General features: G+C 40.6%; 1 protein-coding gene across 4 annotated transcripts; it reads right to left on the reverse strand.

Annotated features, from left to right (window-relative positions):
* Window positions 1-287: 287 nt before the first annotated feature.
* On the reverse strand, window positions 288-21,884 carry col2a1a (collagen, type II, alpha 1a). Of its 4 annotated transcripts, none has more exons than XM_085344544.1 (54): window positions 21,791-21,884; window positions 19,810-20,004; window positions 18,623-18,639; window positions 18,481-18,513; window positions 17,796-17,828; window positions 17,616-17,669; window positions 17,260-17,352; window positions 16,792-16,869; window positions 16,172-16,216; window positions 16,012-16,065; window positions 15,652-15,705; window positions 14,939-14,992; window positions 14,791-14,844; window positions 14,631-14,684; window positions 14,484-14,528; window positions 14,293-14,346; window positions 14,106-14,150; window positions 13,953-14,006; window positions 13,450-13,548; window positions 13,302-13,346; window positions 13,097-13,195; window positions 12,942-12,995; window positions 12,729-12,836; window positions 12,555-12,608; window positions 12,303-12,401; window positions 12,111-12,164; window positions 11,668-11,766; window positions 11,482-11,535; window positions 11,344-11,397; window positions 11,190-11,243; window positions 10,871-10,924; window positions 10,278-10,322; window positions 10,025-10,123; window positions 9,104-9,211; window positions 8,891-8,944; window positions 8,691-8,744; window positions 8,526-8,579; window positions 7,911-7,964; window positions 7,706-7,813; window positions 7,337-7,390; window positions 4,879-4,932; window positions 4,612-4,773; window positions 4,368-4,475; window positions 3,955-4,062; window positions 3,778-3,831; window positions 3,544-3,651; window positions 3,410-3,463; window positions 3,173-3,280; window positions 3,030-3,083; window positions 2,376-2,483; window positions 1,988-2,276; window positions 885-1,072; window positions 545-787; window positions 288-434 (listed from the first exon to the last, which is right to left on the reverse strand). In XM_085344544.1, exons 1-54 carry the CDS (start codon window positions 21,882-21,884, stop codon window positions 288-290), a joined length of 4,452 nt encoding a protein of 1,483 aa, XP_085200670.1. The 4 variants fall into 4 exon arrangements, with proteins under 4 accessions (XP_085200670.1, XP_085200669.1, XP_085200668.1 ...); XM_085344543.1 differs by lacking the exon at window positions 18,623-18,639 and adding an exon at window positions 19,541-19,567 and having other exon boundaries at window positions 19,808-20,004; XM_085344542.1 differs by having other exon boundaries at window positions 19,798-20,004.
* Between the last annotated feature and the right edge of the window lie 1,432 nt (window positions 21,885-23,316).

Below are 23,316 nucleotides of genomic sequence, written 5' to 3' on the forward strand. Positions count from 1 at the left end.
TCCTCTTGGCTCTGACTCATTCCTGTCAACAGCGGGCCATGGGAAACATGACTGGATCTCAGGAAGCGGGTTGACAGAGAGTGCTGGTGTGGTGTACAGATATTGCCGGTGCCCTTCAGTGCTAACATCCAAGGAGTACACCTTGGAGAGCACTTTGTAGTGAGAGAAAAAAACGATCAATTTTCTTTTATAATTTCCAGTCTTCTTTATTGTGGGCATGTGTGTAATGTTTCATGGTTTAGTTTATTTATTTCCTGTTTTATGGGGGGCCATCGTGAAACTCCGCTTTAGATAAAGCAGACAGGGCCTACATCCACTCCGAACTCCTGATCTGCTCCTCCGATGTCCAAAGGAGCAATGTCCGTGATTGGCAGACGGGAGGTTTTCTGTGTTTTATACTCAAAGACAGTCTTGCCCCACTGGCCTGTATGTGTCTGTTGAGTGAGACCAAAGGAATGTGTTACAGTTCAGCCTTACTGCATAGTAAAATTTCTAACATGATTTGAATTAACAGTTATTTTCTCAGTCCTTTTCCCACACTCACCTTGCAGCCATCCTCCAACACATTGTAAGTGAACCGACTGTTGCCCTCTGCACGGATCTCCACCTCATTGTAACCCTGTAGCAGCAGAGCCTTCTTCAGGTTGCCGGTGGCCTGGTCCAGGTAGGCAATGCTGTTCTTGCAGTGGTAAGTGACGTTCTGGGATGCTTCATTGGACAGAAGCCTCAAGAAGGTCAGCTGGACGCTGGCAGCGACGCCAGCAATGCCATCCTGAGCGTAGTTGAACTGTGGAATCAGACAACAGGTGGGAGAGTTAGCAGCTTGTACATTAGACTCTTTAAGAGGAGTTTGATGTTCACTAATGATGTATGTGTGCACTCACATGGAATCCTCCATTCATTGTCTCTCCGAACCAGACGTGTTTGCGTTCCTTGCTCTTGCTCGTCCACCAGTTCTTCTTTGGTACCTTGGCGATGCTTGGATAGACACAGGTCTCTCCGGTCTCCATGTTACAGAAGACCTTGATGGCATCAGCCGTGCTGCCAATGTTAGGATCAACCCAGTACTCACCTGAGAAAATGAGACAGTTGAGTTAATGAGGAGAATCCTAATCACTAAATGTAAGATTTAGCCTGTTCAACTGCTCATATCTGAAGAAGAAAAGTTAATTATCATAAAGAAGAGTGATGCAGCAGGATTTTAAAGCCAGGCTTATGACATTTTCAGGAGCAATGCTGTAATATGAATGGTCCATCAAAGAGTATACATAAAAAGTATGAAAAGCAGATTTGCTCCCGTCTTGGTGTGAAGGATTTATCAAGGTCTGCTGCTTCTTGTCCCTATTCAGGCAGAACAAGTTGTCCTGACACACTAAGCCATTAGTGTCACTAATGATTTGGGCGGGTGCAGTGGGGGGTGAACTGAAGGTAAAAGAAAGCCACAAATTGAGCTCTTTCTCTCATACTGATAACAAAACAGACAGAATGTGTGTTTGAGTATAGAGACACCGACCCAAATGCAGCGCTGCGATCTAGGAATACAAGGACTGAAAGGATTTTACACGAACAGCATAACACCTGTTCATGCAGTCTGGGTTTTCACTTAAAGGCCACCCTATTATGCTTTTCCTTATTTTCTGTTATATCTGTCATTGTTACAGTTGTGGATCATTTCCCGTGGTTTTTTGTTATCATCTCAGGCACACAGCTCTAGCTGAAGGCCCAGAAGCCCTACTTACCTGTTTGCCAGGGGCAGCCAATGACAAGAACAGTGGTTTAAAGGAAGAGGAAGGAAAGGAAAACAGCTTGTTTCAGATATGGATGGACTGAGAGGCTCAGTATAAAATAAAAAACAATGATTTTAAATTGAGAATCGTGCAAAGTTACTCTACTTTAGCCAAATAATAAAAATATGGAGTCGCAATCAGGGATCCTATACCGTATGATACATGATATATGGTCAGACCTTAGTGTCTGGTTTTCTTACCGCTCTTCCACTCAGGATGGCACAGTTTGAGGTCTCTGCAGGTGCGAGCGGGATTCTTCTGTGAGCCGTCAGGGCTTCGCAGGTTATCAATCTGGTTGATGATGGACTTTAGTGTTGAATCGACCTCAATGTCATGCTGCCTCACAGAGCTGGATGCCTCATCGGCCCTCATGTACCTGAGAGGATCGGGGCCCTTCTCCACCTGACCCAGGCCAGCAAAAGCAGACATGTCGATGCCAGGGCCAGGTGGCCCGGGAGGACCAGGTGGTCCGGGATTACCAGGAGGACCCTGGAAGAAGGCAAAAGCAAGAAATGAGACCTGACTGAAATAGAATAGCATACAGACTCATTTGGTTGTAGATTATTATTCTCGTGACATGTTACATACAGCAGGACCAGATTCTCCAGAGCGTCCACGTGGTCCAGGAGGTCCAATGGGGCCGGGCTGTCCATTAGTTCCATCTTTGCCAGCAGGTCCGGCTGGTCCAGGGGGTCCCTACAGAACGAGAGGATGAAAAGCAGTTTCATTAAGTGAGCTTGGGCTTTTTTTTTCAAAGTGTAAAACTTTGTTATTTCTTCAGATCCACAGTGAAGTCTGGATAAGAGAATCTGATAAAGGAAATCAAATGCACCAGCAGTTTCTCTCTATTACCCTCAGACCCTTTGCCTTATTATGCATGAAGAATATTTGTATGGTGACATTTCCCTTCATTTTTCTTATCATGCTCAGTGCTTAGCTTATCAAGAACAGAGATTGAAGCCCATTTCGGATCTCAGTGGGAGTGGGTTTCACAAATCACAGTCCCCCCTGTCTGTCTGCCACTTTTCCTCACAGAGAGTAATTACAAAATGCCTCAGCTGCCCATCTTATCACAGCGGTGGGTAATTAAAGCACACGGCCTTTCCTGTCCCCATCTTCTTCTAGGTGATTGGAGAATTACAAAAATGCTAACCTGTGCCCTTCATTACCATCATATAGTTTCTGTGTTAAAGGTGCAGGATGGAAATATAGTTTTTCATCTCTTCTGCTTCGTTTGCTCACCTTAGCGCCGCTTGGTCCTGCAGGTCCGGCAGGTCCAGAATCTCCAGAGGGGCCCTATTGGGACAAAGATGATAACAGATCAGGAGAAAGACGGAAAGCGGCACCGAATGGATGAACTATTAGATGTGTATTAAAGTGCTTACAGGGGGTCCGGAAAGACCCTGCAGACCAGTGAAGCCACGGTGTCCCTTCTGCCCCCTCTCTCCAGCCTCTCCAGCTTCTCCTTTGTCTCCACGTGGTCCTTGAGGTCCCTGAAGTAAAGATTCACCTTTTAACATTCATGGATTTGTACATGTGGCAGTTTTAATCAAATAAAATCAGAAACTAAAAAAAAAACAACAACTTAATGATAAAATACATTTTGATTTAATGATACTTACAGCCGTTCCTCTAGCTCCAGCTGGTCCTGGGGGTCCTGCAGGTCCTTGAGTACCCTAAAAAGGAAATAATAGGTGTGGGTGCCATTTAAAATTACATTGTGCTTGGGGTTCTTACGTTGTTTTGTGATACTTACAGCATCTCCTCTGTCTCCCTGCTTGCCCAGGGGTCCTACAGGGCCAGGGGAACCAGGGCGGCCAGGAGCTCCGGGAGCGCCAGCAGGACCGGTGTTACCTCGCTCTCCCTGCAAATGAACGGAAGGTGTTGATGCAGGTTAAAAACAATTTATGTTAACGAGCATTGAAAAGTCTTTTAAACAATGAGTTGCTAAATTGATTTAGTGTATTTCAGTGAGGATGACGTCCATTACCTTGAGTCCAGGAGAACCATCCCTACCAGGGGGTCCATCTGATCCAGGGGTACCCTGAGAAATAAAAGCATGTTTTTTGTTATTTAACGTGCATTGATTTGATAGATGAAGATGACTGTATTATTTCCTGCATTGTAAATATTGCTATTTTGTTGTTATTGAAGTTCAGTTCCTGACCTCTCTACCAGGCTCCCCAGAAGGTCCACTAAGTCCAGGAGGCCCAACTGGTCCAGGAGGTCCGCGGTCACCAGCAGAACCAGTAGCACCCTGTTTACCAGGCTCTCCCTACACACACAGGATATATTTTTATCTTTCAATCTAGCATTTGACATTGAAGGCCCAAAATAATCCTCTGACTTTGAAAATCAACTATGTTATCAGAAAGCTCACACTTTATTTGAATGTACTGCAAATAACAAGGTTTTATCTTTGACAAGTTTAAGACAAGTCTTAAATAAAACCAACCATAGCTGTAATTCTGGAAAAATGTACATCCAGATTTACAAAATTAGACCAGCGTCAGTTTTTCACACAGTTTACGTGAAGGATAAACATAGCTAAACGTTTTGTGTGCAAGCCAAAGCACTCACAGAAGGTCCAGGAAGACCAGCGAAGCCTCTCTCTCCACGCTGCCCAGGCAAACCAACAATACCACGGGAGCCAGCCAAACCCTGGGGACCCGAGGGCCCTTCAGTACCCTATAGAGTCAAGACAGAGATGACTGAGTCATGAAATACAGTCAATATCTGGCAAATATTGCAGGTGATTCAGACTGGATGTTGGCTTCAGTGTCGGGTACTTATGGTTTCCTGTGAAGTGCAAAAATAAACTCACAGGCTTCCCTTCCTCTCCAGGCTCTCCTTTCTCTCCCTGTAGGCCTGGTGGTCCGCGAAGCCCAGCATCTCCTGGTCTTCCTGAAGGGCCGGCATCACCACGAACACCCTTTGGTCCATCTTTACCAGCGGGGCCAGGAGGACCAACAGGGCCAGGGTTACCCTTTGAAAAGACAGAATTTCACTGAGTAAGAGCAAAAATACACATAATCTACAAACAAAAAGAGACTAATTTCTTTGTGCAGCTTATTATTGACAAAATACCTACATTAGGACCAGAAAGTCCAACTCTGCCAGCAGCACCAGGGAAACCTGTGGTACCCTGTCAAGGAGAAAGAGATCAATAAACATGAATTTGTCCTGGCCCACTGACCTGTTCTAATATGGTAATCCTAAATTTGAATTTTTCTAAAATGTTAAGATTTATTGGTTGAGAACATTCTCCTAATTCTTATGATGTATTAAGTATTTGATAGTAAACATTTAACAGGAGCTTCCATTTCATTTCCATTGCCAAAGTTTTATAAAATCAACCACCAAACCACCCAGTTTGCCTTCGGTCGTTATAATGAGCAAACTGAATTTGGGTGTGGTTCTGAAATGGGATGCCACGGCTGCAACAAACCAGTCTGTGAAATTTCTTCTGTTCTAGATATTCCACAATTAACTGTGGTTAAGTGGTATTATTGTAAAAATAGAAAGATTTAGGAACAGCAACTAAGCCATCAAACTGCAGACCATGAAAAGTTGCAGGCACATGGTGTGTACAAGTCACCATTACTCTGTTGATTGAATAATTTGTTCTAAACTTCATCTTGCATTAAAATCAGCACGAAAACTGTCTCCTGGGAGCTTCATGGCATTTATTTCCATGGCAGTATATATATGTAATGTATTGGCGGCAGACAGATGAAAAGTTAACGTAAAAAATAGATATTAGATGTAGGCATCGTATCTGAGTAGAATTCAGTTCATCACAGACCAACAAAACAGCTCAAGTGGACTCTGGGATTGGTTCTTTGGGATGCTGCTGAAAGGGCATAACAATATCCATTTGAGTGACTTCCCTTCATTTCATGTTTTGATGGCATGGTTGGTGATCAGGCAAGTTCAATTTAAAGGAACCCAAAGACCAAAAACCATGCCACCATCATCAACCATAACAGGGAGTCACAAACTTCTTTTTGTTTAGTTTTTTGTAGGGTTTTTTTTATTTGTGTTTTTGATTGATTGATTGATTGATTGATTGATTGATTGATTGATTGATTGATTGATTGATTGATTGATTGATTGATTGAGGGTCTAAATGTAATAGTAAACAGAGAAATGGCTGAGCCATATTTCCCTTCAGAGGAAATGTCATGCTTCATTTTCAGAGGCAGGCAGCAGTGGTGCAGTGGTATAGGTGGTACAAGTATACGCAGAACAAGCCTTGCATGGTCTATCTGTACCTGTGTTGGTTTTCTCTGGGCACTCAAACTGCCCACCTCCCACAGTCCAAAAATGTGCCTTTTAGGTTAACTGGTGATTCTACATTGGCTGTAGGTCACTGTGAGTATAATTGAAGGTCTGTCTTGCTGTTTTTGCCCAGTGACAGCTGGGATAGACCCCATAGGTTCAGAAGATGGATGGATGGATGGATGGATGGATGGATGGATAGATGGGTGGATGGATGGATGGATAGATGGGTGGATGGATGGATGGATGGATGGATAGATGGGTGGATGGATGGATGGATGGGTGGCTTTTCAGAGTCCTCAGTAAAGTCCAGTGTGTTTTGCAAATACTCTTCATTTAACTTGATTTAGTTCTTATACAAACTGGATATTTACTTGATGGAGTCTATACGCTCATCTCAACACTGAATAGGAATTATGTTTATGGCCTGGATATCAAAGACATTTGCACATCTCTGTTGGTAGTTAGAAAGTTTTTCACGTAAAACCGATTGATTTCTTAAACTTTATCATTAGGCCAAAAAATAGTTTTTTTTTTATCACTTTTAAATTTAAGGCTGCAGTTTTTGTTTTATAATCTTCTATTGATCTGATGTTTATTCACAGCAGGCAGCAGCTGCAGCAGCCCCCAAAATTGTCTCACCAGAGAGAAGATTATAGGAAACAAACAAAGAAGCCTATTTGATCTGTTTGACAGAAATGTTTAAAATCAAACTGTGCTCTCACACAGCAATCTGGCCCTCAGGCTCACGCTTTAGACTGCACAAAGATAAAGAGTAACTGCTATAAATATTCATATGTTCCCAGCAAACTCTGATTGTTAATAAAAACTTATTAAGAATATTTTAGAGTTCAAAATTTTCCATCTTAGGAAGTTTCAATCACAACTTACTAGACTTTTTTTTCAATTTGCTTTGTTTTGTGTTTGTCTTATTATTATATGTGTATCTGTTGCTACGGGATGTTACTAAAGATCTAACTGAACTTATCTAAAATGTGTCTTTTTTGTGTCCAAGATGGCATGTAGAGAAAACTAATTTTGTCAGGTTGATTTTTTTTTCAATATTGATAGCATTGAAAACCTTTGAATGATTGATTTATGATTGAAAAGCCAAGTTAAAACCTTGGGAGCTTTAATGATTTCATATTTTTTTAAGTTTTACTTCTTGTTTATGACCCCAAAAAACCCAAATGTGCCACACACACATACACACACACACACATATATATAAATATATATGCACTGTATGACATGTAGGAGTTACTTACAGGAGGTCCCTGAGCGCCACGTGCTCCTTTAGCTCCAGATACACCGGTAGGTCCCTGAAAAAGGGGAATGATCATGTTTATGTCACAGTAGAATAACTTTTAAAAAAGTGACAAAAGTGACAAATGGAAACTACCATACAAGCACTGACTAAAAGTATTTCACATGCAATGTTTTTCTGTTTGGCCCAGTCACATATATAGGCTTCATAAATTGCTACTCCGTCATGAAAACTTACCCTGCTCTAAAATAGTGTAAAAGTGTTTGTGCAACACTGTGCAATGTATTTCTTTCACTATGTAATTCGATTCGACAGATAGTAGATACATAGTAACAAGTTCCATGACTTAATTTTTGGTTTAAATACCTACCACAGGTCCAGGAGCACCAGATGGTCCCTGAGGTCCATGAGAACCAGACTCTCCTTTCTGTCCACGCTCACCAAGCTCTCCCTTAGCACCAGGCTGACCATCAGCACCCTAAATATATTCATCAGAAAAAGATAGAAGCTGAACATCAATAAATGTTTTTTTTAAATTCCATATGTAAAGAATGAATTATGGGGACTCTACTTACAGGAGGTCCAGCAAAACCAGCAGGCCCAGGAGGACCAACCTCACCACGGTCACCCTGTGAGCACAAGAAGGATGATGCTTAGTTATTCTGATGTGCAATCCTGCATCCTGATCCACCCATTATCTTATTATAATGATGGTAATTATTATAATAATAGGGCGACCGTGGCTCAGGGGGTTGGTAATCGCATCTGTAACCGGAAGGTCGCCGGTTCGATCCCTGGGCTCTCTGTCCTGGTCGTTGTGTCCCTGGGCAAGACACTTTACCCTACTTGCCTACTGGTGTTGGCCAGAGGGGCCGATGGCGCGATATGGCAGCCTCGCTTCTGTCAGTCTGCCCCAGGGCAGCTGTGGCTACAACTGTAGCTTGCCTCCACCAGTGTGTAAATGTGAGAGTGAATGAATAGTGGTATTGTAAAGCGCTTTGGGTGCCTTGAAAAGCGCTATATAAATCCAATCCATTATTATTGGTGCTCTTCTCTAGAAGAGTAGAATTTTTATTGAGAAAGAGCTCTAATATTATAAACCCAGGCCTCTGTATCAGACCTGATCAGTCTGATGTATACTTGTTCTGTGCTACTGATACTGATACTTAAACTCAAGAAAAAGTACTTACAGGAGCACCACGAGCACCACTAACACCAAGAGGCCCAGTAGGTCCAGTCTCACCCTGGATAAAAGAGAAACTATCATTCAAACAACTAAAATGGTTAATAATACAATATAAATTCTAATTTAAACCACTGTTTATTCACATAACAAAGCAAAGGATTATTCTTACCTTGGCACCATTGGGTCCAGCTGGGCCAGGAGGACCAATAGGACCAGTCAAACCCTAAGAAAGAGGAGAGAGGAGGAAACACATTAGAACATAGTGTAGGTGTCACTGAATGTTACACTTGTTTGATGAATGATTTACAGGGTTTAAACTGTAAAGATGTATCAAACATAAGAAGAGATCAAAGATATTTTTGAACTCACTCTAGCACCATCCTTTCCAGGAGCACCCTCAGTTCCTTTTCCACCATTGTCACCCTGTGGGCAAAAAGATAAGCTTTGTTTTAATCATACAGAACAGAATGCAATATTTACAGTGCAGTATTTTTTTTACACTACTTTATGCACTACTACTGTAAGCTACATTTTAACTTAGAGAGCAATTCACAAAGTGAAAATAAAGAATCTATCACTCACTCTGTCTCCCTTGGGTCCTGTGATACCAGCAGCTCCTCTCTCTCCTGGCATACCTTGCAGGCCTGGGGGTCCCTGGGTTCCAGGAGAGCCAGCTGGTCCAATAGCTCCCTGATAAAAGCAAGATGGACCACAATTAGGAGAGCACTTGTCAATCCAAATCTTTCATCTTTCCTCTCTATTTGATGATGTTATGAAAAAAAAAATTAAATAAAACTTTCCAAGCTCCTTAGATTAAAAAACATCTGGAAAAGTCTCAGTCGTTCAAATTATATTGTGCTGCAGAAAACAAGTTGACCAAGGCTGCAGATGTTAAACATTTCCACCTGAAATTCAACAGACTTGATTTTTAATTTTTTTTTTTTATTTAATTCTTCTTATTTCATGTAGAGAAAAGTTGATGTTTTGAGAAAAGTGCTTACTGTGTTACTTGCTGAGAGTTAGATAAGAAAACGTATAATGTGATACCATCACACCAAGACTGGAAAATATGGAGGAACAGACGGTGTTAGTACGTTCAAAGGTAAGAAAATCTGCACGTCAGCACATTCAAATTTGACTAATCAGGAGATCATATCTCTTTTGTTTAGCTGAGTAGAAACTGTGACGTAAAAGTGACACATCCTGGTTTGATGTGGGTTGTGACAAAGCTTTTGTCAGTCTAGTTGGTGCTATGAGGCTGTCAGGCAAATAGTAGAGACTAGACAGGTGACAGCAATGACATTATGTTGTTCTGGAGTCACAACCTTAAATGTAGTCAGCACAGATTTGTGTGGGGTTTTTTTTTAACCTGAACATTGACTATGGGCATGAATAATAAAAATATCAGCAGATGATGTTATTGTGGGTATTCATCTGCATCTGAGAAGAGCAGTTAAGAATCTTGAACCTGCAACCAGAAATTAGTCTGAGTCATCCACTGACCTTGGGTCCATCGCTGCCTGGTGTTCCAGGAAGTCCACGAGGTCCCTGAAGACCCTGGGTTCCTGCACCACCTCTCTCACCAGGGAAACCACGTTCGCCCTGTAATAAGACAGAGCGATATTGGATAAGAAGAGAAGCAAAGCATATAAGGAATAGCTCAGCAAAGACAAAACAAAAAGATTACATGTATGAAACCAACAGCAAACTTTAGTTCTATGTACACATATGATACACATAATTAGTGGAAACTCACTCTGGGTCCAACAGCACCAGGAGCTCCACCCTCTCCAGGAAGACCCTGCAGAAAGGACAAACTATATCATTTTTTGTTTGTTTGTTTTTTTGTTTTAACACTTAAAACCTGACAACAGAACGAGTTTTACGTGTTCACGTTAAAATTTAAAAATGCTACGTAATTAAAGATGATGCTGCCAGGATGCCAGGTCTTTCTTGGAAATGACATTTTAATCTCAATTAGATTTTTACCTCGATAAATAGAGGACCAATGATCACATAGACCACTCTGGTTTTTAAATAAAGAGAATATTTATCCATGAAAAAGTTGTTACAGCAGCCACTTAACTGTAAAAACTGAATTATACACTATAAAAACAGCCTAAATAAAACATTACAATACTTAATAAAACAAATTAACAACATCTGTTTTTCGAGTGTTTTGGCATTTAATAAGCCATTTTGTGTTATTTTAGCAGAAAGTTTCCCATTGAATGTATTTTGCATGTAGGCAGCGTCACATGTACTGTAGAATACACTGTTGTTGACATGTTTGTCAGAAAACAGAGAAGTGCAGGTGCAACAAATTATTTGGATAGAGTAAAACCTCACCGGCTCTCCAGATTTTCCAGCTTCTCCCGGGGCACCAGATGGTCCAGGTAGACCCTGCCCATAATAGCAAAATAGTTATTGAAATGCCATCAGTAAGCATGGACTAGAATATTATCTGTAAGTTTTTTATAATACATGATTCTGAGGTGTCTTTGAAAGATGTGATGTCGAAATCCATAAAAGGTGATCCTTCTTTAGCTTAAATACTTGCTGAAACTCATAATTACTAAAGCTTCTAATGTTTAAGGCACGGACATTGTGCACATGTTTAGGTTTTACCAAAAGTCATATGATGGGATGGGTCAGAAAATTATCTCACCTGGAAGCCAGGAGGTCCAGGAGATCCTTGTTCTCCTCTCTCTCCAGCAGGTCCCTAAGATGATAAACGCAAACACATTTGATCAATCAAACATAAAAGTCTGTTTGCTGGCTATAAAAGTGTCTCAAAACATGTTATTATACAGAATACTTACAGCAGGCCCATTAGGGCCAGCAGGACCAGTCTCTCCATCTTTTCCGGGCAGACCCTAATTAAGAGCACTTTAGTTAGGAAAAAGGACCTAGAGAGAGAAATTAATGATGGTTAAGCACTTATGGAGAGCTATACTTACTCTCAGACCTGGGCGACCCACCAGTCCCTTCTCTCCAGGCTTTCCAGGCTCACCCTGTCAAAGAGAAATCATACACTATAAACTGTAGGAAGTTTCTTTAGCACTGGGGATCAAAGGGATAAGAACAGCATCATAAGATGTGGAAGTGCCGCTTGTCTGTTGTTATAGAAACCTTCAGACTCTTACATTGGCTCCCTTTGGTCCAGGGAATCCCATCACTCCTGGCTGACCACGGGCTCCCTGAGGACCAGGTGGGCCAGGGCGGCCATCATCACCAGGGGTACCCTGTCAAAATTACGGATAAACACTGTAAATCAGAAGGTATTAGCCTGGAAGCTAAAACCTGGATGTTATTATGATTTTACTCTGAGGATTATTGCACCAGCCATGAAAAATTCTTCTTAAGTCTAAACAGGCAGCAGAAGGTTGTAAGCATTTTGCTCTGTTTAATCTTTATGATTTCCATAAAGCAACAATGAAACTGTAGATCATGGTGTTAGTAACCCTACTGAAGGCAAAGCTTGTATTTTTTAGAACAGGATCAGCTGCTCTATTATTTTAATTTCAAATTTCATGGAAGTAAATCTATAAATCACATTTAATGTAATTGTAATTAATATTGTACTTACAGCAGGTCCAACTTTGCCTTGGGGACCAGCATCTCCAGGACGACCAGTAAGACCCTGCGTGAAAGGCACAAGCAACAGAGACTGTCAGCTCCATTCAAATCAAAATCAAATCAGTCATAAAAAACCTGCCACAGTAAACATCCTACAAAAACCATAAAAATGTGCAACACTGCATAAAGTTGCAAGACTCACTCTGGCTCCAGGGAGACCAGACTCTCCTGTGCGTCCAGGTTCTCCAGTAGCGCCTTTAGCCCCAGAAGCACCAGGAACACCACGGTCTCCAGGGACACCCTGAAGAAGAAAAGACCAAAGGTGTAAACTTTAAATATGTTATAGAAAAATCACTTGTTGTAGTATCTTTCTCATGCAGCACTGTCATGCTGTGGTATCACTGAGATAAAATGATTATAACTTTTCAAAAGATCTCATTTTGCAGGCACCAACCTTTGCACCAGCAAGACCATCCTGTCCAGGGAAACCGCGGTTTCCAGGGGCTCCCTGGGAGGAATCACAGAAATCAAGATATATTTGATTAGACTGTGAATACAGTAACCATGTTTACCCTTGTTTTTAGTCAGATGTGACCAGTAACATGTAATGCATGTCCTGATCACTTACTCTCTCTCCGGGAGGTCCAATTGGTCCAGCGCCCCCAGGCTCTCCCCTGGCACCTCTCTTTCCTTCTTCCCCTGGAGGGCCAGGGGGACCTAGAGGACCAATAGGGCCCTGGAAAAGATAAAGATATTTCAGTGAATCTACTCTAGGGAGTAATTCCACATAAAATTTTTATGTGGTCATGTATATTTATGATCACAAAAAACTGAAACTCACAAGCTCTCCCTTCGGTCCAGCTTCACCTTTGAATCCAGGAAGACCTGGGTCTCCCTGAACAACACAAGAAAAGAAGGCAGCCACAATAATAAATAATCACAACATTACAAAATATTTAAATTTAGCATAACTTCAGACTATCTCAGCTGACTTACAGCCTGTCCTTTGGGCCCTAGAGGTCCTGTTGCTCCCTGAGGTCCAGGTGGGCCACGGGGGCCGGGGAATCCAGGAGCACCAGCAATACCAGGAGCACCCTTCATTGAAAGGAATAATCAAATATCAGAATGAAGAGAAATATTTATTGAATAAAATTTAACCTAAAGAAAGGCATCAAAACCACTAACAAAAGTGTAAACCTACAGCAGATCCTTTAGCTCCGGGAATACCATCAGTACCAGGGTTACCCTGCATAGAACAAGAAGCATTATATTAACAACAACCTGATCAACCAATGAAAATGAATCAAAATCAAAGTCTGAATGTTTATGAACAGTGAAGGCAAACAAACCGATGCTCCAGCAGGTCCGGGCGATCCTGGGGTACCAGCCTCTCCACGTGGCCCCTGGGATCCTTCAGGGCCACGGCCGCCAGTAGGACCAGCTTCTCCCTAAAAAAGGCACAACAAATTTATCATTAACATAGTAAAACTGTATTGGTTGTAGATTTCTTTGAGCTGTGTATTGGTGCCTCCCTGCCATAGAGCTGAATATAATACTGCTGTTTCATTGTCTATGAGAGTTATTCAAAATAAGTCAACTAAATTTAAAAAGAATTTGAAGGCCAGTTTATCTTCTTTAGCAAAAAGAGAAGTTTGACATAGTTGTATATTTGTCTATGAAAAAATAACAATAACTAAACATACAGTGTTGTGGAAAACTGGAATTTAGTGTCCTACAACCAGAGTGAACAAAGACTGATGTAGTGGCTCTTGTAAGTCTTTTTTTCTGTTTTATTTTAATACACAAGCTCTTCAACAGCAAATGTTTCCTGGATGATATGTTCTGTAAAAACCTTTGCTCCTGGGGATCCTGGAAAACCAGGAGCTCCAGCAGGACCCACTGGTCCCTGTAGAGAAATAAAAAAAGAATCATCAGATCAAAGGCAACAGATTAAAGAAAAATCAACAGCACGAAATGGCCACATAGCGGTGACTATGATACATACAGGTGGACCGGCAGGGCCAGGCAAGCCATCATTTCCTCGGGCACCCTAAGGATAGCAAAGACAGGTCAATTTAGTTTGGTTCATCACAGTGTTATGATCTAATAAAAGATTCAAAACCATAATAAATAGCAAATGAGAAATAAATTCCTGTTGAATAGCCTTAAGCAGCTGCGGAAATGTTACTTACTGCGGCTCCAGCAGCTCCAGGACGTCCTCTCTCACCAGGCAGACCACGTGGACCCTATAAAAGAATGATTTATATATAAATATCTTCATTATTTATTTTATTGCTGGAGCCTAATATGCTATGCAAATTTACTGATGTTGTCAGAAAGTTCAGAGCATCGCAGACTAGAAAAAGCGATGGTGGCAACTCACCATGGGTCCAGGGGCACCGTTCTCTCCAGGAGCACCAGCCTCACCCTGAAAGGAACAAAATTACCATGAGTAAGCACAAAATAGCAGAAGTAAGCTGAAAAAGTGTTATTTCTGGAAAACCCACACTGTCACAAAAGATGACCTTACCTTAGCTCCTGCTGCACCAGTCTCTCCTTTAGCTCCATCTAAACCAGGGTGACCCTACAAAGAAAGCTCATAATCAGGACTCAGACATCAGTCAGTCACCACATGCAATCAATGAGCAGCCAGAGTTTTGCGAAACATGTGACTGAACTGAAACACTCACTCTGTGTCCTTTGATGCCAGGAAGTCCAGGAGTTCCAGGGAATCCACGAGCTCCCTGAAATAAAAACAATCATGCAGCAATAGATTAAAGTTTTTTTTTTGATTTAAGTATGAAGTAAAAAATATTTGAATAATTATTATTTGCTCACCTGAGGCCCTGCCGGTCCACGCTCACCAGGTTTGCCAGGTTTGCCAGATTCACCCTAAAAACCAGCAGCAAAATTCAGGATTACATGCTGAAGCGTTGTAGCTGCAAGATAAGATGTAGCTGCAATGGCCCTTCACTGTTCTGTGTTTGAAGGCTGTGTATTGTGAAGTCACCATGTTCGTTGGTAATTTTTGGAGATACACAGTGCCCCCTGGTGGCACATGGAGTGTATAACTGAAGTACATTATGGAGGTGTGTACTTTATTGAAGAAGAAAGTGTGTACTTTATTGTACTTTATTGAGCCCCGTGGGGAAATTGCTCTCTGCATTTAACCCATTCACTCAGTGAAGCAGTGGGCAGCCATTGGGCGCCCGGGGAGCAGTGTGTAGGGACGGTACCTTGCTCAGGGGTACCCCAGGGTAGCTGTTAAGGGGAATCGAACCCCCGACCTTCCGATCATGGGGCAACCACTCTACCTACTGAGCTATCCCTGTTTTTTTCCAAATAAAAATGTGGTCTGACCATCTAAGAAGGTCATATATGTATATGTCTATATCTATCTATCTATCTATCTATCTATATATATATATATATATATATATATATATATATATATATATATATATATATATATATATATATATATATATATATATATATATAAATCTGCATGTATTTTAAGAGTTTTGAATTTTGCTATGAATATGACTTACATCACTTCCTGGTTTTCCAGAAGGTCCAGGTGGTCCACGAGGTCCCATAGGTCCCTGTATCAACGCAAAGCAAGAGCATTAATACTGACAATCAACATATAAAGACAAAAATTCATATGTTATGTAAAATATATCTCTGCCTTAAAGTGCCATTAAGGCCATCAATTTGGTATTAAATTTTGAGCAAATAATAGAGATCTTTTTTTTTTTTTTTTACAATGAACAATCATGACATTTATAATCAGTATTGTTTTTGACAGTGTATGTGTTGTTGGCAAACCCCAAGATTTACACCTCATATGCAGCTCAGCTCGTTTGTAAGGCATACAGATCCATTCTGGGATTGATACTGATACTTACAGCGGGACCGGGCTCTCCAGCCTCTCCGGGGGACCCTTGGAAACCTTGTGGCCCCTATTGTAACAGATGATAATGCAAAGCATTAGAAATGTGTTCAAATAAGCTATTTGATTATAAAACCCAATCATATAATGATTTGGGCTGTGATCAGAGTACTTACAGGAGCTCCGCTAGGCCCAGGAGGACCCCGTGGACCCATAGGACCCTACAAAAGAAACACAACAAATACAGAGAACATCAGTCTGGCATCATTTATTTTAACAAGTAGTGGAACAAATTTACCAAATGAATACAGGTGTCCTGAGTAAATAAAGGTTTCACCAGTTACACATTAACCATTCAGAACTAGTAAGAGTAAAGTCAAATTTAAACCTTGTCCCAGCTAAGAAAAATATTTGAGGTTAAAGACTGGTATCCAGTTCAAAACCTTTCATAGAAAGATTTCATTATTTTATGTGATGTGTCCACTGAGGCAAATTCATTCCCACATGCTATTTTTATAATCTATTTCTATTTGTGTGCAGATTCAGCATTCAGTTCAGAAAGCAGGATTTTAAAAGGTTATAGTAAGGCTCTCTGTTGGGATGAAATTATTGAGGCACAAGGTGGCAGCACTGCAGCAATCTGAGTGAGGTATTGGTTATTTTTCAGTAATTATTTTCAGCAGTGATTTGCAGACCAGATGAATATTTGCAACAAAAAATTTTCACATTTTTTCTCACGATGAAACTGTAAACATACAGTACAGTCACCCTGTTAGATGCACCCAGCGATACATACCATTGGTCCCTGCATCACACCCATTTGAGCTCCTCCAGCCTTCTCATCAAAACCCTGAGCCATCTGAGCAGCAAAGTTCTGTAAACACACAAAATAGACCAAGAGTCAGTTTATCTGCCTAAGCAAAGTGAGCCACAAATAGTAATGTGAATGGTACATCTGTGCCATGAATGGGGGTTTACACCTGTTACCGTCACTCTATTTTTCACTCATCTTGCTTCAAAAACAGGTGTCAGTGTGCCCACCTGTTTGTTTGTCTGTTCACCTCTTTGTGACTTTTACCTCTTTTTTCCTCTTTCTACTTTCATGCATTATAAATTGTGTGGCCTGTTTTGCGCTCTTGTAACAAGTTAAGTGCAGCCAAATAGAAGCTTCATAAAAGATTTACACATTAACAATAAAGTGTTGCAAAAAAGCAGCTATTGCTCAAATTTTGCATATGCCATATTTTACAGTCCTTATTCTCACCCCTCCAAGTCCTGGAGGTCCAGGTGGGCCAGGTGGGCCGGGGTTTCCGGGGGTTCCAGGCTCACCATCTCTTCCTCGAGGTCCAGGATTTCCCTACACAAATGAGAGTAGGGAAGGAAAAGGAGTTACCAAAATAAGCAATAAAGCAGATTTTACAAAAACTGTCATCTGTGTGACTTCATCCACCTGCTGCATCCAAATAAATAAAGATTTTACATGAGTAGTAATAAGATAAGTGCAAACTCTACAGGCCATTCTCCTAGTTCTGATAATGCTGCTTCACCCAGTATCTAAGGACCCAGTGCTGAAAGATTGGTAAAAGGGATTTTTTTTGCACACATTTTGTTGTTTCTTACCTTATCACCTTTAGCGCCAGCTTCCCCTCGTAGTCCCTGCTCACCTGGGGGGCCCTACAGAAACAAACATAAAAGCCTCAGTAGCATTCACAAAACTGCTGAACGTCCTATTCAGAAGAAAGGTCACGTTGTTGTGAAGCATATAAATATGGAGAACATAGCCAAATCTTTGATATTTACCATAGGGCCTGGTGGTCCTCTTGGTCCTACAACCTACAGAGAGACAAAAATGTTTTTGAGGCTGTTTTCATAACTGACTCTACATTGGTGTCGTAACCGGTGATTTTGTACTAGTTTGAACTTCCTAAAATTAGAAAACATTCCAGCTTTGTAGGAGGTGAACATTAAAAGGATTTGATTTGACAGGACAAGTTTTTGTATGACCACCACCTCCTTTAACCTCTAATTTGGCTGGCTTTTTTCTTCTGACATGTGCACTTGGAGGAAAGTTGCTGAGAAGATCTAAGAGGATTTGATTGGGTTCATTATGTCCCAGGAATGCAGGATTTTTCCTCATTTAATAGAAAGTCAGAAACATTCACAGTTTCTCAGAGTTTCTCACTCATGAGAAACATTAGAAACTTTGCCACATTTTTTAAGGGAAAACACATTGAAAGTACAAGCAAAAGTGGGTTATAAAAGATAGAACCAGTGATAAAAACGTGATTTTCTTTTAGGCTGAACATAATGAACATAGATGGACAGTTGATCAGATATTTAAATCCTGTAATTCCATTCAAATAAAAGTGAACAAAAGATGCCCAAAATGTTTGTTTGGTCAGGTAGAATTATCTAAGAGGAACTGTAACAACAATTATTTAAAGCTTTATTTAGCAGTTTTATATCCATGAGCGTCCATACTTACATCTGCAATGTCTCCTGGTTCTCCTTTCTGGCCCTGAATGATAAAAGAATCAAACTGTATGAGTCGTCTGACAGTTCACTGCACCACAACTACAAAGGAAATATAATTTCTGTGCATAAGTTGCTGGAGATCACTGACTCACCTTAGCACCAATTGTTTCTGATGATGCAGAAGGAGGAACAAGAGGAAAGAAAGAGCATTATTAAAAGTTATACCTTGAAGTGAGATTTCAAACATATGATTGATTTAAAAGCTACTCTGTGATTCTTAGAAAGGAGACCTGTAAGGAAATCCAAAGATGCTGAAGTGATCAAATAACATTTACCAAACCCAAACGCATAAAACCCATCCAGATTATATTACTGATGCAAGAGATGAAGCAGAAACAAGCTCAGACTAAGAAATGAAGGTTTAGACTCAATCATGCAAAATGTAAATAATAGAAAAAAAAGTGAGCTTATTTAATAAAGAAGGGCAACTGCTGTTAGTGTGTTTGTTTTAAGATGTATATCTTACATTGTATTGTCAAATTTTGTATTTTTTTTTTATAGCAAATTTGTAACCAATCTGGAAAGGACCTTAAACATTAGAGCCCAAGAGGCCCATTACATTCCCAAACTTTTTAGCAAAAGAAGAAGCAATTCTACAAAATCATAAATATTCTGTCTTTCAACATCTTGATCACAATATGAATTTAACAGCAGATTTTTGAAGACAGTGCTGGAGTACAGCAGCTGCTCACAAAAACTTGAAACTTTGAGGAAACACATATTTACAGTCATTTTGACATGAAAGGTTGGAAAGACCTTCAAGAGACTATTGAAATTTGTAGAAAGCCTCAAAATGGGTCAAATGAATCATTGAGTTCTTGCACAATATGAGGACTTCATCCCAGCTTTGTGTTAAATTGAGCAGAAGTGTCTCTGCTGGTTTAAGTGTGGATCAGAAAGCACATGACAGGATTCAAATCCCACATGAAAAGACTTTCACTGGGACTGCAAAAAATCCTGATCATGTTGCTTATCTAGTTTCTATAAAACCATCTAAAAAAAAAAGTCACTCTGGAACAGGGAACATTGGCTGGCAACTGATTTCTTTTTCTTTTTAGAAATGTCAAAATTTATAAAAAAAATAGAAATTATAAAACTAGAAATTGTAGCTGCTCTTGGCCACAAATCAGTAACCACTCTAGTCCTGATCAGGCAGACTATTTGGATCCAGTGGCAGTTCCCCATTCAAAAGTGTTAGCCAGGAAAGAGATGAGTGCAAGCTAAAAGAGTAATTTATTTATGGGTATGTGAATAAATAAATTACAACCAAAGGGGGCACTGGTATCAGCAGGGCAGATGGGACAGCACTCTCCAGATGGGATGATAGGGTTGGCACACTCTTTGATCTCCTCGCAGATTATCTCATCACACAGAACTGCTCCGCTGTCACACACACAGATACGACACGGCTCTGGCTTCCACACATCCTTATCATTATACAGCTGGCCATCCTGGATGCAACCCCCTGACTCCTCTGTGGTGGCCAGCAGGGGTCAGGTGGCAAAGCAGAAATAGGAGCAATAAGAGGGTTCAAGAGAGAATTAGACAGGGGGAGGTAACAGCATTTGAACAATGTTGTGAGTTGGCATAATAGATGTTTAAAAAAAATAATTGGTTTAAGACAAGGATAAGAGGATGTTAGGGATCGAGGGGCAAGGCAAGGAAGTGGGAGGAGTAACAGCAGAAGAGGAGGGATTATTGAGTATAGGCGTAGATGGAAGAAGCAAAAAAAAAAAAGTTATTTGGTTGCAAACAAAAACTCTGAACACTGTAACACTGGGTGGTTGACCATTAAAAAAATGTCAAAACTGGATTAAAAAATATGTGCTTTAGTGATTTAAAAAAAAGTGGAGTGAGAAGACTTGCTCCTTTGTTACAGATGAACAAGTGCTGATTTGACCCCAAAACACACTGTTGTAAATCAGTAGCTGTGGAGCACAACAGTAATTCACGAGTTTTCAATTTAACACACAATGTATGTAAAGAAATGCCTCTAAGTTATCGTAATAGCAGCGTAAAGTGCAATGTAAACACAAGCCACAGTTAGCCGTTATGTTTGAAGCCCTGATTGAGGCATTTCACATCACTGGCTGAGCATATTTAACCTGCAGGCCTGCTCTGCTGCTCGAATGAATGACCCTCTCTTATAGGGACAGCATGCCCAATTGACACGCTGCTGCTTTAAGTAAACAGAGGGTCCTTCTACATTTCTCCATCTGGATCCCATAGTTATGTTAAGCGCCAGGGCAAACACGCTGGGGAATTAAGAATGGGTGATTTGTTTCGATCATGCAGCTTATACAGCTTAGAACTGGGCCTACTAACTCCTGCTATCTGTGTTTTAGGTCTATTTGTCAAAGTGATACTTATATATATGTATATATATAGCATATATATGTAACATGAATGTTTAAGTCAGGATTGATTAGTCTGGCTACTTGCTAATGAAACCTCCTGAACTAAATTGTAAAAAATGAAACTTTGGAATTAAAGCAAAAGCTATTAAAACAAGAAGATGTCGAAATAAAAACAGTTACAGTGAAATTTGTCTTGCTATAAATACACCTATATGTCCATCATCTGTTGACTCCTTGCTGTGCACACTGTCCTGCTACCCTTTGAGCCTGCTAGTCTGGGGTCAGGCACTGTCTGGCACTGTCACTTAACATAGTGGAAAAAAATCTTAGACTGCTCCGGCCAAAATCTGTGGGGAAGGTTTATTTCTACAAGTCCTTAAGAAAAAGTAAACTTAGTTTTTTATTTGCTAAGTGTTGTTACCAAAGTGTTTCTGCTCAATACTAGAAAAAAAAAACAGCTGCTAGATGCTGTATTATTAGCTTTTCTTTTTCTTAATTTTTTTGCTAAAAACTTTCACTACAAAGTAATCAAACAGAGCATGAAAGGCTGAGTTGTAGGACCCAGGTGAGGACAAACAGGCACTTGTTCACCTGGTCCTCCATCCCACACAGATGCACCTTGTCAACCTTACCTATCTACTGAAAAAAAATCTATTAACTTCGTTGGGGAGATATTTTACAAGCAGACAGCATCAATAACATTTAATTACTGCTTTGAAAAAATTGTCTAAAAAGTGTACATAGAAACAGAAACATGTATCCACAGTTCTTTTTGTGAAAACAGACAACTTTCATTGGATTTTCTAGATCTACAAAGATAGAAACAGAAAAGACTGGTGATGGAATCAGAATTACAATTCAATTATAAATAAGGAAGTGCAAAAGAAAAATACTGCAACTTACGGTCATCCTCTTCCTGACATCTGACCACGGATAGTAAAACAACTTGGGATGCTACAAGTAGCAGAACAGTCCTTGAGTCCACAAAGCTGAACATGTCTAAAAATTAGACATGCAAGAGCTTGGGTGAGAAATAAAGGGATGGAGGAGACCAGGCTTTCAGTCAGTGGTATGTTAAGTGTGTTCCCGGAGACTTATGGCACCATGCAGTCAAACCCTCCAAAATCTAAGTGGAATCCACCACGGGGCCCCAGCTGGCACTCTGCACCCACTGTGTCAGTGCAGGCACCGCGGTTTTATGTCACTGTGCCTTGTATGGATCTTCGTATATTCCAAAATACCAGTCCTTCCCCCAGACCCCCTGTCAGGCTGTAACCTGAACCTCATCTCCCTCCCCACAATCCAGCACCGACGACTCTCCCTGGGACTTTTTTTTTTAACTCAAGCCCTCCTTCTTCCCTTGCCCTGCTTGGCCTGGCCTGGCCTGGCTAGGAGACGCACCTACACTTTCACATTACAAAGGAGGCTGCATGAAGCAGAGCACAGGTCAGTCACATGCCACTGTGTCAGGGCATTATGAAATGCCTGTTTTAGAGTGACTCATATTTCTGTCTTGTGAACAAACTTAAAGAAAGTATCAATTAATATCAGGATATACACCAAAAATGTTTTAATAGGAACATATATGATGATGTTGGTCACATGGGAAATGACTACACACAAACTATAGCATTTTCTTCAGATGATTCTTCAACTGAATTAAACAGATCCAAAGGGGGGAGGGGGGTCTCATTTTGATGGTTAAGGGGGTTGCAAACATCCTGGTACATATCAACAATACAGCAATCCCTTCTTCAAAAAATTTATTTTTATTCACACAAAAAAACATATTTTTTAATGCACAGGCTCTGCATGTGCATTGGTGACTGATTGATGCCCTGTGGTTGTTTTTATTTGGATCATAAGATTTTTGGAGAGGAGGTAAATAGAGAGTTGATTCATTCAGCACGTAAGGTGCAATCAAAAAGTTCTGGGAATAATCCCATAAAGTCATGAAGCGTTCCACATTGAATTTTCTCTGGTCATATTGTTGTGATTTAGTGAGCACTTTGACAGTAACGTTTCACCAGACTGCTGTATTTATTTGAAAAATATATACAATACAACATATACAATATTAGAAATGCATCTAACCTTTGCAAAAGAGAACAGAATACATGTTTTTGTTTTCTGAGTAATGAACCGCTACTTGCAGTTAAACTCTCAGTTTATGGCAACTCAATAGTGGGTCAGCAGGGTTGTTTGGGTCAGTTTAGCCTTTTGGATTATGGATTAAACTGCAGACTTTAGACAACCTTTAAGTGTTGAGCTGACCAATCAGCAGCTATGTCACACTCTCATTACAGTCAGACATTCTGAGAGGCTTCTCTCTTCGGACAAAGACAAGTAACAAGTGGCTATCCAGTTAAATGGATAATTCTTCTGGCCTTTGAGTTAAGGCAAAAGGTTCTGCAATCAAGAGTTAGCTG

Source organism: Diplotaxodon limnothrissa, linkage group LG20, assembly GCF_057381915.1.
Source record: "Diplotaxodon limnothrissa isolate DT_005_m linkage group LG20, D_limnothrissa_male_GT1.1, whole genome shotgun sequence".
Taxonomy (NCBI): Eukaryota; Metazoa; Chordata; class Actinopteri; order Cichliformes; family Cichlidae; genus Diplotaxodon; species Diplotaxodon limnothrissa.

Coding starts and splice junctions, on each gene's coding strand:
- col2a1a (XM_085344543.1), bottom strand. CDS start 21,884: ATGTTCAGCTTTGTGGACTCAAGGACTGTTCTGCTACTTGTAGCATCC. Junction 17,829..18,480: donor AACCAGGAGACATTGCAGAT/GTAAGTATGGAC, acceptor GTCTCTCTGTAG/GTTGTAGGACCAAGAGGACC. Junction 17,353..17,615: donor CTGGCGCTAAAGGTGATAAG/GTAAGAAACAAC, acceptor TCATTTGTGTAG/GGAAATCCTGGACCTCGAGG.